Here is a 15,374-nt window from a genome sequence, read left to right as displayed (position 1 = left end):
CAGAAGGTTGCTAGATTTGTCGCTAGTCGCTTTTTGGAAAAACAATCTAGAAGGGTGTGAATACTCGCTTGGCAACAGATTCCTCCTACATCGTCTTATTCTCTGGCAGACCATGTGTGTACGAGATGTGTTGAGAAGCAGAGTTACGATACCATGTACTGTACACAGCTGGAACGACTAGCTACATTGACAGAAAGTCCCATTATAATGTGTTTATGAGTGAAGGCAGGTAGGTAAGTGCCAAATATATTTGTGGCGGTCCAAATGTATTTGTAGCAGGCCACCACAAATAAATGGAAGTATGGCAAACACTGGTGTTAATATTTTAAGTCCCTACGAACCCGATTTGAAAATGTCTTCACACAATGAAACTACGTGAAAGTGTTTGACCAGAATATCTTTACTGTTTTATTTTGGAAATCTTATAAGCAGAAAACGCTAAACTTTTGAACAAATGTAATTTTGTAATTTGCACAAGAGGTTTTCTGGGCCATGATGTATTAGCATCACAAACTAATGAGCAGAGCTAACAAGTTCGTTTAAGTGACTGTAGAGATACAGAAAAAGGATTCTTATTGGCTCGTACATTTCTGGCCAGCGTGGACAAACAAAGGTGACATACAAGGGAAGACCAAATCTCGTCAGTTCATCCCGTCAAACCCAAACAGCATGACCAGTTTGTGTCATAATGTTGGACACACATGCCGCACACACACATCATGTTGCACACGAGACGTATGCGCTGAGCTACAGCATTAACAAACTTAGACAATGCAAACTGATTACTTTTTTTTTCTTCTTCAGCGTAACAGTATCACATCTGCACAGGCACGCAGACGTGTACGCGCGCACACAAGCGCACACACGCACACTTAGCGCAGCAACTTCAGCCCCCCTTTAGTGTTCACAAAGCGCATCTAAAATCAAATTGTGGATGTCCCCTAAACAAAGCCCACACATTCCATTGGAATTCACGTGGATTTTAAAATTTGTCCACACATTTTCACTGCGACCTTCCATGAGCTAACTTATCGAACCTTCCTGCACATAACCTCCATGTTTTGTTATCGTCATAAAAATGACCCCATCCCATCCCACCCCTCTCCCTTCTGGCTCTCCCCCTCCTTGTTGGGTGGAGCTGAGGTTGGTGGCTGTACAGTAAATTGGGGGTGCAGTCTTTGAAGGGGGGAGGGTGGGAGGGGAGGAGCAGGAAGGCGGTGGTCTTCGGCTCTTCAGTCGTCTTCCAGGCCCTGGTTGAGGAGAAAGTTGGCGGCCAGGTTCTCGTTCTTCTCACAGGCAAAGTAAGCCTGGATGACCAACGCCTCGGGGAAGCCAAGCGCTTTTAGCTGAGAGAGAGAGAGAGAGATGGATTTAATATGTGAAATACACATTTAACAATGTAGAACAACCCTATCACACGCACCCTTTCGATGGCTTCCTTCTCCTGAGGTGTAACTTGGATGTAGTTGACAGGAGCGCCCTCCTCGCCCGCAGCTCCAATCTCTCCGACCTCTGGTGCCTCGCCGCCTTCACCCACTGGCTCGTTCAACATCTGGATGAACAGCTCCTGGTGCTGACTGATTTGCTGCAGGGAGCGGGGGGAAAAGGGCATAAACAGTAAAGAAGCGTTACAAGTTGTAACCTCGGATACATAAAATACATGAAGGTGGCTGAGAACAGAAACAAATGAGTTTCCATGAAGTGCATGTGTGCGAGAGAGAGTGAGACAGAGAGAGACTAAGTTACCTGCAAGAGTTGAGGGTTCTCCCTGCCGAGCTGCTGCAGGAGGGTGGGAAGCAGAGCTGGGTTCTGCTGGATGGCCTGTCTCATGTGAAGAAACTGGGACTGAGTCCGCAGGAAAGCAAGTGGGTTCTCTCCTGGTAAGGCACAAAAATGACTCAACTATTGGCAGTGAAGACACAAAAAAATATCACTGCAGAGCCATGAGTATATTGGCAGGTGTTCCTCATTTTCCATGTAATTCCCTTGATCAAAATGATTATAAAAATTATATTGCCAAAAAAGGAGACCCAGCTTCACAGTTCAATCCCAGTGTTTCTCAGTGAGTAGCTGGTGATAAATCTAGTGAAGAGACTTTTGCTTTTGGCGAATGGCATGAAAGCACATATCGCTCTTTTCGACAAGCAGCAAGTGCTGCTGCGAGCCCCTCCCTCATCTAAAAGCACGTCTTGTTTGGGACCTTAAAAAAAATAAAATGTTATAATCAACAAATGAAAGCTCCTCTGTAGCTCTAAACATATTTGTTTTGCTTTTTATGCTTTTTTTAACAACTTTTTGCAAGTGCATTATGGTCAATTATGCAAATTTGACAATTGTTATTACATCATACATGAATCCACAAAGCAAAAGACAAATCACCTCAATCCACAGTTTGGGCTCTAGATACAAAACTCCTTAAGAGGCGCTAAAATTCCCCCCACTCTAGAGTTGCTGTTGGAAAGGAAACGGGTGTAGGCTCATTAATACATGCCTACATTTTGGATTGATCCCTGATGGAAAAGGGTCCTGACAGTTTGTTTGTATGCGCCAGACATCAGCTCAGAATATACAGCCATCTTGCAGTCCTCCTCAGGGCGCTGCGGGAGAGCTACGTCTTTCTGCTGGGAAATTTCAATGCCCATGTTGCAGATGACAGCGTGGACTGAAAGCGCATGATCGGGAGCAATGGCTTCCTGGATCTCAACTTGTGTGGTGTTAGGTTATTGAACATTTGTGTTAACCACAGTTAGCACAAATGGGTTTCTTCCTGGTCTTGGAATACTAAGACCAGCTCTACACCCTTGTAAGCTGCACTCTTGCAAGGGAGTTTGCTCTCCCAGTCCAATGCTTTGTCGCCTTGGAAATGGCATTCAACTGTATCCCTCTTGCATGGGATTCAAGTTATGCAAGTTATGAAGCTCCATTCGGTCTGTGGTTCGCATCGCCGGCAGTAAGTCAAGCATGTTCACAATGAACGTTGGCCTTTGCCAAGGGTTCTGTTCATCATTTTGTAGACATTTCTAGGTGCAGCCAAGGCATCCAGTTTGGAGACCTTCAGATCTCATCTCTGCTATTTGCAGATTATGTGGCTCTGATGGCATCATCAAGGTCTGACCTTCCACATTTATCAGGGAGGTTCAGAGGTTCACAGCTGAGTGTGAAGCTTCTGGGATGAGACTCTGCACCTCCAAAGCTGAGGCCATTATTCTCGGCTGGAAAAGGGTGCCTTCCACCCTCCAAGATGGGAATGATGTCTTGCCGCAGGTGGAGGAATTATTATCTAAGTATCTTGGGCTCTTGATCACGAGTGAGGGAAGGCTGGAACGTGACAGGCAAATACAAATCTGCAGTAATGCGTCACCTTCTGCTAGAGACGGGGCTTCTGTGGGTCCAGATGCTGGAGTGTGTGCCGGGGGATTTGTCTCCTGGATCGGACTGCTTGGGAGACCCTGGAAATACAAACACAATCTGACTGTCAATCCAACACATAGCATTTACTTTTATAAAGAAGCATTCAATTCTGGGACACTAAAAGACTGAAAAGCAATAAATGCTGGTTTGGTTTGAAGAGATCAGATCAGAAGAGATAAACAGACACTATAGCCGTTAGCAGCTGAAGCGTGTTAACCCTTTGCCAATATGGCTGTTTCTGAGTTGGTTCAGGGTAGGTTACCAATGTTCCAGTACATGGACCTTAAATGTACAGTAACTGGAGAGGAGCGATCACATTACATACAGTCGTACGCATGCATGTGTGTGCTTGTGTGCCCTATCCACCACCCCAAAATTATAAACCTAGGAAAAACGCTGTATGATCAAATTTAACCTAAACATGACCTGTACTGTTAATTAGGAGCAGAGCTGATCAGATCCAGTATTGATAACGGGTTCCGATACCATGGTAATTCACTCTGGAACACTCTCCTCCTTCACGTAAAAACGGCCCCCACAGCTGAATGCTTTAAGTCTCGTCTTAAAACCAGTGAGTTCACTCAGTGATCCGTTCCAGTCTGGATGCAACTAGTTTCTAATCCGGCACAGTGTGGACGTGAATTTTCAATTTTCAACCCGCCAAAAAAAAAATAAAATCTCAGGAGTGTTCCCGTGTGGACAGGGCCTTAGTGGAAGTAATACAAGTTGAGACGCACAGACAGTTGTACTGTGTGTGAGTCAGACAGCAAGAAAGAGACTCACAGTGAGAAGGTACTCCACGGCTCTGTGAGGGTTGTTGAAGCTGGCACGTAGTGCTGCAACCACTCTCTCTCGCTCGTAACCCATAGACATGATCTCTGTCAACATTGCTTCATACTCCGCTCCAGTCACTGAAAACAAAACATACATTTTCAATATTAGCAAATCTTAAGTATGCTACACCAGGATATTTTAGTTGTACCCTACCGGGGGTGATTATATGTCACTTTCACTAGCTATTTCATTTAAAAAGTGACTATTAAGAGAAGCAGATAGAGGGCTTCAAGTCTCTTATGGTATATTCATATTCCTTGGTGAATATCACAGTCAAATATACACAGCGGCTTTAAATAGCAGTATGACATAAAGGCATGCGAATAATCTACGTGTTGGCCTGCGAAGAACTCCTCTTCCTAAGGACCGCACAATAGAGGCGGCTTTTGTTACAGTTTAAATATAGGTATGATTGATTGCTCTGTGGCCTCTAAAGCAGCAGCAGTATCGGACATTAAATACATAAGCCACATTTGATAGATGGTTGTGATACTTTTCCTTTCTATTTGTTTTTATCTAAAACACTGTCACCTTCACATCCCGAATTCAATCGGTCAATTAAATCCAAATCAATTTATGCCCATTTGCTTTCTTAGCCCACCATTTTTTGGGTCCAGTGCCAACATCAAGCTACAGCGACAGAACGGAACAAAGGCAAAAGCCAGCAAATAATGTATTGAGCTGGTGGAATATTGAGGAAATGCCTTTAGAGTTTCAAGCTGACCAATCAGACATCCCCAAAGGCACTATTGCAGCTAAACAAGGACACAAAATAAATGCTAGTTGAGATGGTCAAGCATCCAATCCTCATGTGCAGAAATAGTAACTGATTCTGTTACTACACTTGTGTGGAAGGATGCACAGCATAATTGCGGTGATACACTAGAAGTATTACAATGTCTTTAAGGACCTAGAAACATTGAAATAAGATGGCAATCCTAAACTTGCAAATGGACGTCAAACGTTTATATTAACTAATTAATAGTACTAGTAGTGCAGTACTAATTAATAGTACTGCACTTGGAAAAATAAAGTTGTTACTTATAGTGAACTGATACTGGGCACTGCTGATGTGCGATTTCTCTGTTGTGATGTTTGTATATGTGGCAGTGATTGAGTGATGACATACCCAGTGCAGAAGAGGCATCCAAACCCTGGCCCCCTCCACTGGAACTACACAACAGAAAAGGTAGAAAGGAAAAACTTTAATAGAGCGTAACAATTCCACAATAAAATAAGCACAGACAAAAAGGTAAACGTGATGTACGACTTATGAAGATAAAATGTGTAATTTACAGTAGTGTATGCTCCTATTTAGACAGAAAAAAGAATACAATGTACTGAGATGAATGACTACTGATTACTCGCCTAAGACAAGGGATGCTCCAAATGGTGGTCCAAATGTATTTGTGGCAGTATTTGTGGCAACCTGCCACAAATACATTTGGACCACCACAAATGGATTTGGCGCTACTTGTTCGCCCTGTCTGCGAATGTAGCGTGTCGTTACAACTCCGTACAGTTGATCGTAAATCATCGTAAATCAGTTTAACTAACCTCATTTGCACCTGGTCTGCCAAAAAATAAGACGATGTAGCAGGAGTGTTGCCAACTTAGTGACTTTGTTGCTATATTTGGCGAGTATTCAGACCCCTCCGGATTCTGTTTTGGGACTAGCAACAAATGTAGCGCCTTTTTCTCGGACATTTTTGGAGATTAGCACGCATCACCAAGTTCATTTGTATTTCTAATTAGATTTGGTTTGCCTGCTTTTTGCTAACTTTTTGTCTCCCACAGCGTAAAAAAAATTACATGCACATGCATCACGGCTAATTATGCAAATTTGACTTCATCTCTAGACCCTAGGTTCCCAAAGTGGGGTAGATTGTTGTAGGAGGTACGTAAATACAAATTAAACTGCTTGACTACAACAGCCACACCCGCTAGTACAGTGCAGAAGAGAGGCGACAGCATGTTGTTGATTGTTCTGTGTGTTAGTTTGAAGACGTTGTGCATTAAGTGTTTAATCTTGAAGATTTTTCAACTGCTAAATGAGAGCTGTTCTTCTTATGTGGTGCTGTGACTAATTAGTGCATTTTCTGAGTCATTTGTTTATTTACTGGATGCACTATGTTAGAAAGACCCCAATTTTGCACACCTAAGTAAATTTATGTTTCACAAATAATGCGCCTACTTCGGGCGTTGCATCCACTTTATTTGGCGGGCCTTGAACACGCCATGTGTGACGCAGACTGAGACTTAGTGTGTTTGACTTTGTCAGACGTTGCACAGACAGACGTGTATTTTCTAGTCTTCACCTCGTCCTTGTTCACAAATTTCAATCCTGTGTGTAGATGCACAGAGGTTACGGTAGGTTTAATGTTAGCTCTGCATTTTCGCTTGGTGCATAATCTCATTCTATATGTGTTCATATGTCCATTTGGCTCTGTAATAAGCCTCATTGAATTAATTTCCTAATTGATTTCTGTACAGTGTCTTTGTTTTCATAATTTATAATTATTACGTTTATGTGGAACATTACTGTAGTTGCATTGTACTGATTATTTCCCCGTTGTTGCAGACAAAGCACAGCAAAATGGGATAAAGATCACAGTTCACCAGATCTTACCAGACCTTATAACCACGCAAATACTCAATACACATAAAAAAACTGCCAGGACCTTATCTTACCCCTCTACTGTATAACTCTCCATTTTAAATTAGTAGACCTACATGTGCAGTTGAAAAATAAGACATTATTTTATAAATATGTCATAAATAAATCAAATAATATATCAAAGATGTTTAATTGTGTGGTTTATGTTGTTATTTTTAAGTATGCGGGAGTAAGAGGTACACGACTGAAAAGTTTGGGAACCACTGCTCTAGACCCAACCACCACGAATACATTGCAGGAGACACTGAATAGGCACAATTGGGCATGCTATGGACACTACACGTTGCAGCTTAAAATGTATAGCAAATGACAAACTACACTAATATAGCATTTTTTTCAGTGAAAACACTGCACTCACATGAAACATTCCTCCAAATGGATACACATTTACTCCACTTACAACAGGTTTCCTCCATAATAGGTCTAGATGGCAAAAGTCAGTGAAGGCACACACGAAGGCCACCGGTAGGGCCGAGCTGTTATCGTTGTCGGTCAACATATTACTGACGTCAAGGGTCACCAAATATGGAGATGTGATTCAGAACGAGATGGAAGCCGGGGACAAGTGAGATAAACCGTTTACTCTCCACTGAACTAGGAGCAGCAACTACTTAGTAAGAGTTTCTAATGACAATCACATGACTCAGAAAAAGAAGTACAACTTAGTGAAAAGAGCAAGTTAATAAAAACTTAGCAAATACACAACCCAAAAATTCCAAAACAGTAAGTTATGACCTGCATATTCACCACACAATGAAACAACGTAACATTAAGAGTTTTTTTTATTATTATTATTTATGTTGTGACCTTTTGAGTCACTGATTGAGCCAGTGATTGCATTTATTTGCATTATGCTTTGTTTTTGTTTTGTTTTTTTTAGTAAGAAAATATTTACGGTCTTGTGACAGTCACCGGATTAGCCACCGTAGACTGCATGAAGAACTGCATTTTATTTATTATTTAGAAATAATTCTGTTATTTTTTATTTATTTTAAATACATATATTCCACTTCCATCATGTTCTATTATATTGCTTCAAAATGACTGTTCAACAGATTTTTTTTCCTTCTTTTCAATAAACAGATTTCAAAATAACATTTTAGAGCTGTTTGCCCAAGGTTATTATACCGTCAGAATCTCACACCGGCCCATGTCTAGGCACAATAACCACACACACACTCAATAAAAAAAAACAAACAATGCAATCACAGCAGTGCAATACATAGTGTGAAAAATCACTATAATTGGCGTGACCTAAAAATGCACCGGAACATCTTTAAAACTCAGCTTAAATGTTTGCTAAATTTCAGACTGATTCTACTTGTAATAGACCCAAAATGTTGTTTACTATTGTAATGGCATCTACCTGGCTGGTTGTTGGGTTTCTGTTGCTGTAGCACTTGGCTCCTCCTTGGCCTCCTCGGGGGGCGTGAGGACAGCTGCAGGAGTCGAGGCTGGAGCTGATGCTGGGGATGAGGCTGGGGCAGATGTTGACGTTGAACCAGCATCCTGGGCAGGGGGTTTTGGTGCTTCTGAAGCAGGCGGCGCCGCGGCACCAGCTGCAGGCTTTGCCTTAGGTTTAAAAATAAAAAATAAAATAAGAAGTAGTAAACTGTGAGATTAGCAACTTAATATTTAATATGTTCTGTTCTCATGTGCATAATGGCTTCATACACTCACTGGCCACAACATTAGGTTCACCTGCACACAAGATCCAACAAAAGAGCTGTATGTGACTACAAAGTTAACAATGGTCAGTATGGGTAGACACTGTTAATTTATCATTTTGTTGCTGCTGGTTGAGAGGTTGGACCACATTCAAGCAAGTCCTAAATTCCTTTTAAATCGGGACATTTGTGCCTTTTTTTCCCCCAGGTTTGCTATTCTGTATACACAGCACAGACACAAAAGTTGTTCCACTAATATTCCGTATTTACAGTTAGGAATAGAACCATGACAGAGGCGGGGTGGTGTCCGTGTAACAGGGAATATGAAATTTGCCCCTTAACACACGTTCCCACCCTGTTGAGTCACATATTCGGATCATCTGATAGCATGATGCTATGCCACTGTGTAAAACTGCACACAGTTACTGCAATATCCCACCTTTGTGGGGTTCTGTGTGCAACAGGCAATCCTCATGTTTCAGCTCTTTTGCTGGGTTTCGGGATAAGAAACACTTCAGGTTCACAAGATTAAGAAGCATTTGTTTTTTCTTCAGTGGTTTACATTTTTTTTGTCATGCCACCACAGGAGTATGGCAAAGAGGAAAAATGTGACAATAACCACAGACCCGGAAAAGGAAGCGGTTACGCTGTCAGAAAGTGAGACAATGTACAGTTTCCCATACATTCATTTACGGTATCTGTGGTGACCCGCCACAAATAAATCTGAACCGCTACAGATAAATTTGGTAGTTGTTTAAAGATTTGGCACGACCTGTTTGCCCTTGCTTACAAGCATATTATGAAATACTGTGTAGCTTGTCATAACTCTGGATAGTAGATTCTACTTGTAGACTGCTTAACACACCATAACTAACTTGGTCTTGTATTACAATGCATCTGTACATCACTATAGTAATATCCTAGATGTACATGACACTATCTTTAAAATCAGCACACACATTTGTTTAAGGTAGCCCACCACAAATACTTTCTATTCCAGAATTGGCACCCTTGCTCAGAAACATATTATAAATGGAACTGTATGTGTAGACCAGGGGTGTCCAAAGTGTGGCCCAGGGGCCATTTACAGCCTGACTGCTTTTTTATTGGCCCTGGGCACATTCAAAAAATACGATTCAACAATAATTTTTTTTTAAAAACAACAGCAAAAATGGGAAAAAAAGCAGTAATTTTACAAGAATAAAGACAAAACATTAAGGGAATAAAGTCACTATATTAACATAAAAAAATATAGGTAATAAGAAAAAAGTTGTAATCTAAGAAACAAACCAAACAAAGAATTAAGTTGAAATTTTAGGTTGGGTGAATGCGATAATGTTACGATAATAAAGTCAAAATAGTATGAGAATAAGTCATACAAGTATGAGAAAAAAATGTACAAGAACAACATTGAAATATTTGTAAAAATTGAAAAATTTAAAAAAGCCAAAAAGTAATGTAAAGACGAAACAGTTCATAATAATAATAATAATAATAATAATAATAATAATAATAATACGCTTTGTCACTGATAAAATGAATAAATATTTCTGTGTGTAAATATATAAATACACATTATATTAAATATTTTGTTTCGGTTGGTTGAAAAAAAAAAAATGGAGCTTTATTTCACTTTTAATCTTGATATTATTTTCATGACTTTAGATTTATCTCTAGACTTTGCAGGATTGGAGTGTAATCCACTATGGATGTCTGTTAAATTCACAAGCTTTAAATATATAGTTTTTCAAATTTCACAAACAAATGGATGAAATCTCATTGTGCAGGTTTTTCCAAATGAAGTCCCCCGAGTGTATATGATAAATGAGCTCACCTTGGACACCATCACTACAACAAAATTCTTTTCATCAATTTTATAGTCCTTAATTGGCGTGTCATCTTGAAGAATCTTTCCAGCATATATCAGTTTCTGTCCAGATACGGGAAAGTTGTCTTTCCCCCTCTCCGCTTCGATCTTCTCTTTTAAGGCTTTCACCTGACAAAAGACACAAACACACAGCTCCATAACCGATGACATGCAGGAACGTAGACATTTCTAATCCTTGGGAATGCACAGCACAGCTATGTGCAAAATATGACCCCTGGTTATGTCTCACACCAGTCTTAGTCTGTTATACACCTACAAGACTGTCGTCAACATTATCAACCAGCCTAAGCGCTTGATGCAGTCTGTAGTCTTCATTTCAACTTTATCGAGCATTGGGAAGAAAAGTGATTAGCAAGATTTCACTTTAGATAATAAATGTAACTTGTATGGGAAGTAGTGCAAGTAACTTTATACAGCCTCGTGTTCACATATGAGTGGCCTGTCTAGGCTGCATATCGGGGCTGTGACCATGCTAACAGATTTAGCCTGCTACTTTCTAATGTTGCTACACCAATATGGCCAATAGCAATTAGCAATGTCATTAGCGTTAGCATCAATGTAAAATGTATGCTATTCCGCAAACCATAGTATTTAACACGCCAGACACACGTGTAGCACATCAGACATTACACACTAACAGAACGTGGTCTACACGTCAAGTACACGTTGGAGAGACTTTTTATTGGCTTATCAGCGAGCTAGGTGGCTATAGCTAACAAGTAAGGTTTCGCCTTGTTTCCAACCCCGTCGCACGCGGGTTTACCAAACTCTAAATATACGAAGTGCGGAGACATCCATGAAACTTTCCAAATGTGCGACTGAAGTGAAAATACAAAGACAAGGTAAGCTGTTTACACACGGTCACATCGTTATTGCCACAGCCAGCAGTGTCGCTAAAGTTAGCAAGTTAGCTTGCTAGGGCTACTCACCGTTTGTTCGGGGTCTATCTCAATTTGAATGGTCTGCTGTTGCAGTGTTTTTAGTGTGATCTGCATGGTGGCGTTGGCCGACGTAGTTTTTGGGTGTTCTTTCCAAAGACGAAGTGTTGGCTCGGCGAGCAGTTAATTAGTTTTTAAAGTTGACGTTGCGGGCGGGATAACAGCTAGTCGCGAAATGTGTGTATCCATGAGCACTCAGCAAATCGCCATCTTTGGTGACAAACTGGTGTGCGGCGAGAAAAGCACCGCGAGAGAGTGCGATATTTCGTTCAGTGCTGCGAGATTTGCGCGACAAGGTCTTTCTGCGTCTAGTTTTGGTGGTATAATTGTTTTATTCGATATTGAGTATGGATTACCTCGTGAATATCCTCGTTACGTCATCACATTCTGTAAAAAAATCATGTAAATACGAGTTTGTCTTTTAAATATAGTAAATAATATAATAATAATAATAATAATAATAATAATAATAATAATAATAAATAGTATACAGAGTAAAGAGTGTATATGTATATATATATATATATATATATTACACTGTATTCTTTACTTGCGTATCTTGCTTGCTGCTGTAACAAGTGAATTTCCCCGCTGTGGGATAAATAAAGTACAAAGACAAATGTGTGACTGCAGCGATGGACACTAACCAAGCGCGTAATTTTAACCAAGCGCGTAATTTGCACGGGGATACAGGGGTCATGACCCCCGCAAAAATCAGATACAGCCAATATCACCCCCCGAATATAACCATTAATCATTCCGACGTCGTAAAAATCAGCATTATCTTCCATTAATATCGTGTTGATTTTCTTTACTTATTTAATTTCCCAGCAAAACAGTAGCATGTTTAATCATACGGTAATGTAGGTTATGTAATGCTTTTTCTTATACTTGTAGCCTCGGATTATTTAAAGAAGCCACATTTAATTTTTTTTTTAAATCCTCTATGTAGTTTATTAAGGTGACCAGCAGATGGCAGCGCTTAACTACTGGCGGATAGCAGCACGCAAGGAGACGTGAACAAAACAAGGTAGAAAAAATACTAACTTGTATCATTTTATCTTGGCCTGATAAATAGATGGCAAGCAAAAAGATTTAAACCAGCATTAAATTGATTAATTCATGTTCAGAAAATAATACCTCCAGTGATGGTTTCAGTCATTAAGTTGGCAACACAGATATAGCCATAATACTGTATGCTTTTATTTTCAGTTATGTTCTAGCACGCAGTTGTGTATGTATTGCCGAACAGTGCTGTTTTGTACTGTCCTGCACACACACACTGTCGGTGTAACAGCGTCCCCTTTCTATACCAATTGTCCTCATCAGGGTCACAGATGAGCCGGAGCTTATCCCAGCTGACTTTGGGCGAGGGGTACACCCAGTACTGGTCTCCATGTAATCACAGTGCACATACAGTATTTGCAAGCAGCCATTTACACTCAAATTCACACCCAAGGATGATTTAGAGCAGGGGTCACCGACGTTTTTCCTTGTGAGAGCTACTTTTACAAAATGAAAATGGCCAAGAGCTACTCATTTTTGTAACATTTATTTTCAGAGCTTATTTTAAACCCAAACAAAGAGAATATACTTGTTTTACCAGAACATGAACAAAATGCTGGTGTCCACAACTCACATTTTGTATTTCAGAATGCATTTCTTCCTACTGTTCTTTCATTATTAACTGAAAACCTGAATGAAAAGCAGGCTTGCGGGCACCTCATGTGGTCGTGGGGGGCTACCTGGTGCCTGCGGGCACCACGTTAGTGAACCCTGATTTAAAGCCTCCAATTATTCTACCATGCATGTTTTGGGGATGTGGGAGGAAGTAAACATGTGAGGCAAACACGCTAACCACTGTGTCACTGCATTGCACATGTTGATTGAAGCAAATAGTCAAAATAGCAGAGGAAGGTCATTTATTAATAATAGATAAAACAAGAAAAGAAACAAAAACATAATATTAAAGGGAGAGAAGACAAAGACGTTCTTCCTAGTGCCCTAAATGTGTGTTCATCTGGGTTAAAACTGAAGGACAGAACTATTAAAGATTAACAACCAAACATCATGTTTTATTGAGACACGCTGACTTCACGGGCATATGGCTCCAAACAGGCCTACTTCAATGCTTGAATGTGTGCATGTGTGTCCTGCTTCCTGCAGGCTTTTGACCGCACACTGTGGTCTTCTCTGAAAAGCATGTTGTAGCTGTAGGCGCTGCTTTCATTTCACTACAGCCATGTTGCAGCCAATAGGAGGATCTATCTGTGGACGCTGAGTTGAACGTGAGACTCCTTCACTGTCAGATCTCACGTTATCCCTGCCGTCATTGTCCGTTTGCGTGTTATTAAAAGTGAATACTATGTGGGCATTTTGTATATTCTAACTTATTTTTTTCCCTATTTCCAATGATTGTTTTATTTTTATTCTTTTTCATTGTATTTATCTATCCATTTTATTTTCATACCTTTTATCTTATTTATCGATTCATTTTTTTATCCTTATTAGTCTATCCATTTTATTTCATCTTTTTTTAATGTTATTTATCTATCAATTGCTGGTATCTATTTTATTTTATCCAAACCTACAAGGCCCTGTGTGAAAAAGTGATTGCCCCACCGTCCCACCCCCCCAGAAAGAACGTAATTGAGCTCTATCAGTCTGGAAAAGGTTATAAAGCCATTTGTAAAACTTTGGGAGTGAGAATCATTATCCACAAATGGCGAAAACATGAAACAGTGGTGAACCTTTTCAGGAGTGGCCGGCCAACCACAATTACTCCAAGAGTGCAGCAACGACTCATCCAAGAGGTCACAAAAGACCCCACAAGAACATCCAAAGAACTGCAGGCCTCGGTTAAGGTCAGTTTTCATGACACCACCATAAGAACGACACTGGGCAAAAACGGCCTGCATGACAGAGTTCCAAGACCAAAACCACTGCTGAAGAAAAACAACATTAAGGCCCGTCTCAATTTTGCCAGAAAACATCTTGATAGCTTTGGGAAAATACTCTGTGCTCTGACAAGACAAAAGTGGAACTTTTTAAAGGTGTGTGTCCCATTACATCTGGCGTAAAAGTAATGCGTATAACAAGAAAAAAGTAATTTCAAGAAGAAAAAAAAACATACCAACAGTAAAATATGGTGGTGGTAGTGTGATGGTCTGGGGCTGTTTTGCTGCTACAGGACCTGGAAGGCCTGCTGTGATAAATGGAACCATGAATTCTGCTGTCTGCCGAAGGCGAACAGGTAGTTTCAAATATATTTGTGGCAGTCAAAATGTACTTGTGGCGGGCTGCCACAAATAAAAGAATCTATGGGAAGCACTGCTATTACGTTCTTTTTAACTTAGAAAATGGTGAAAACATAAACACAGAAAGTGAACAATCTTTAAATGAAAAAATGTAAGTAAATGAAATATTGTGTCAGCTTGTAAAAATACGCTACCAGTCAAAAGTTTTAGAACAATTTTTCAAGTCCAATGAATAGCTTTAAATGGCACAAAGGTAAGTGGTGTCGTTCCAGAGGTTTAAAAAAAAAAGTAAGGTTACCCAAAATTGAAAAATAATGTGTATTTCAGAATTATACAAACAGGCCTGTTTCAAGGACCACAAAACTAGTCAACAATTTAAAGCTCTTCTGGAGAATTGGAGGTTGATCAAACCTTGGCAGTTGGTGCAACTAATTCCTACAGGTGTTCCAAGTTCTGGAGTACTTTCCACCTCTGTATTAAAACAGTGTTCGAAACACACTGTGGTACTCTACCCTCGTGTTCATCAGTTGAACAGCATTATACTAGAGAAAGTAATTTGTTGCTACAAAAATGGCAAGAAAAAAGGGAATTAACAACGGAAGAGAGACACTGTAGACTATCTTAACACTTAAAATGCAGGGTTTTCCTCCAGAGAAATTGGAATGTTCTAAAACTTTTGACCGTTAGTGTATATGGTGTGAA

At 40.2% G+C, this 15,374-nt stretch overlaps 1 protein-coding gene across 1 annotated transcript; it reads right to left on the bottom strand.

Annotated features, from left to right (window-relative positions):
* Positions 1 to 379: 379 nt before the first annotated feature.
* On the bottom strand, positions 380 to 11,640 carry rad23aa (RAD23 homolog A, nucleotide excision repair protein a). Its single transcript, XM_054760580.1, has 9 exons — positions 11,407 to 11,640; positions 10,424 to 10,585; positions 8,289 to 8,494; positions 5,375 to 5,418; positions 4,195 to 4,322; positions 3,362 to 3,449; positions 1,747 to 1,877; positions 1,424 to 1,585; positions 380 to 1,346 (listed from the first exon to the last, which is right to left on the bottom strand). Exons 1-9 carry the CDS (start codon positions 11,470 to 11,472, stop codon positions 1,233 to 1,235), a joined length of 1,101 nt encoding a protein of 366 aa, XP_054616555.1. The 5' UTR covers positions 11,473 to 11,640; the 3' UTR covers positions 380 to 1,232.
* Positions 11,641 to 15,374: the final 3,734 nt, after the last annotated feature.

The sequence above is a fragment of the Dunckerocampus dactyliophorus genome, chromosome 18 (assembly GCF_027744805.1).
Source record: "Dunckerocampus dactyliophorus isolate RoL2022-P2 chromosome 18, RoL_Ddac_1.1, whole genome shotgun sequence".
Classification (NCBI taxonomy): domain Eukaryota; kingdom Metazoa; phylum Chordata; class Actinopteri; order Syngnathiformes; family Syngnathidae; genus Dunckerocampus; species Dunckerocampus dactyliophorus.
The sequence above is the reverse complement of the archived record's forward strand: the minus strand, read 5'-3'. Positions and strand labels throughout refer to the sequence as shown.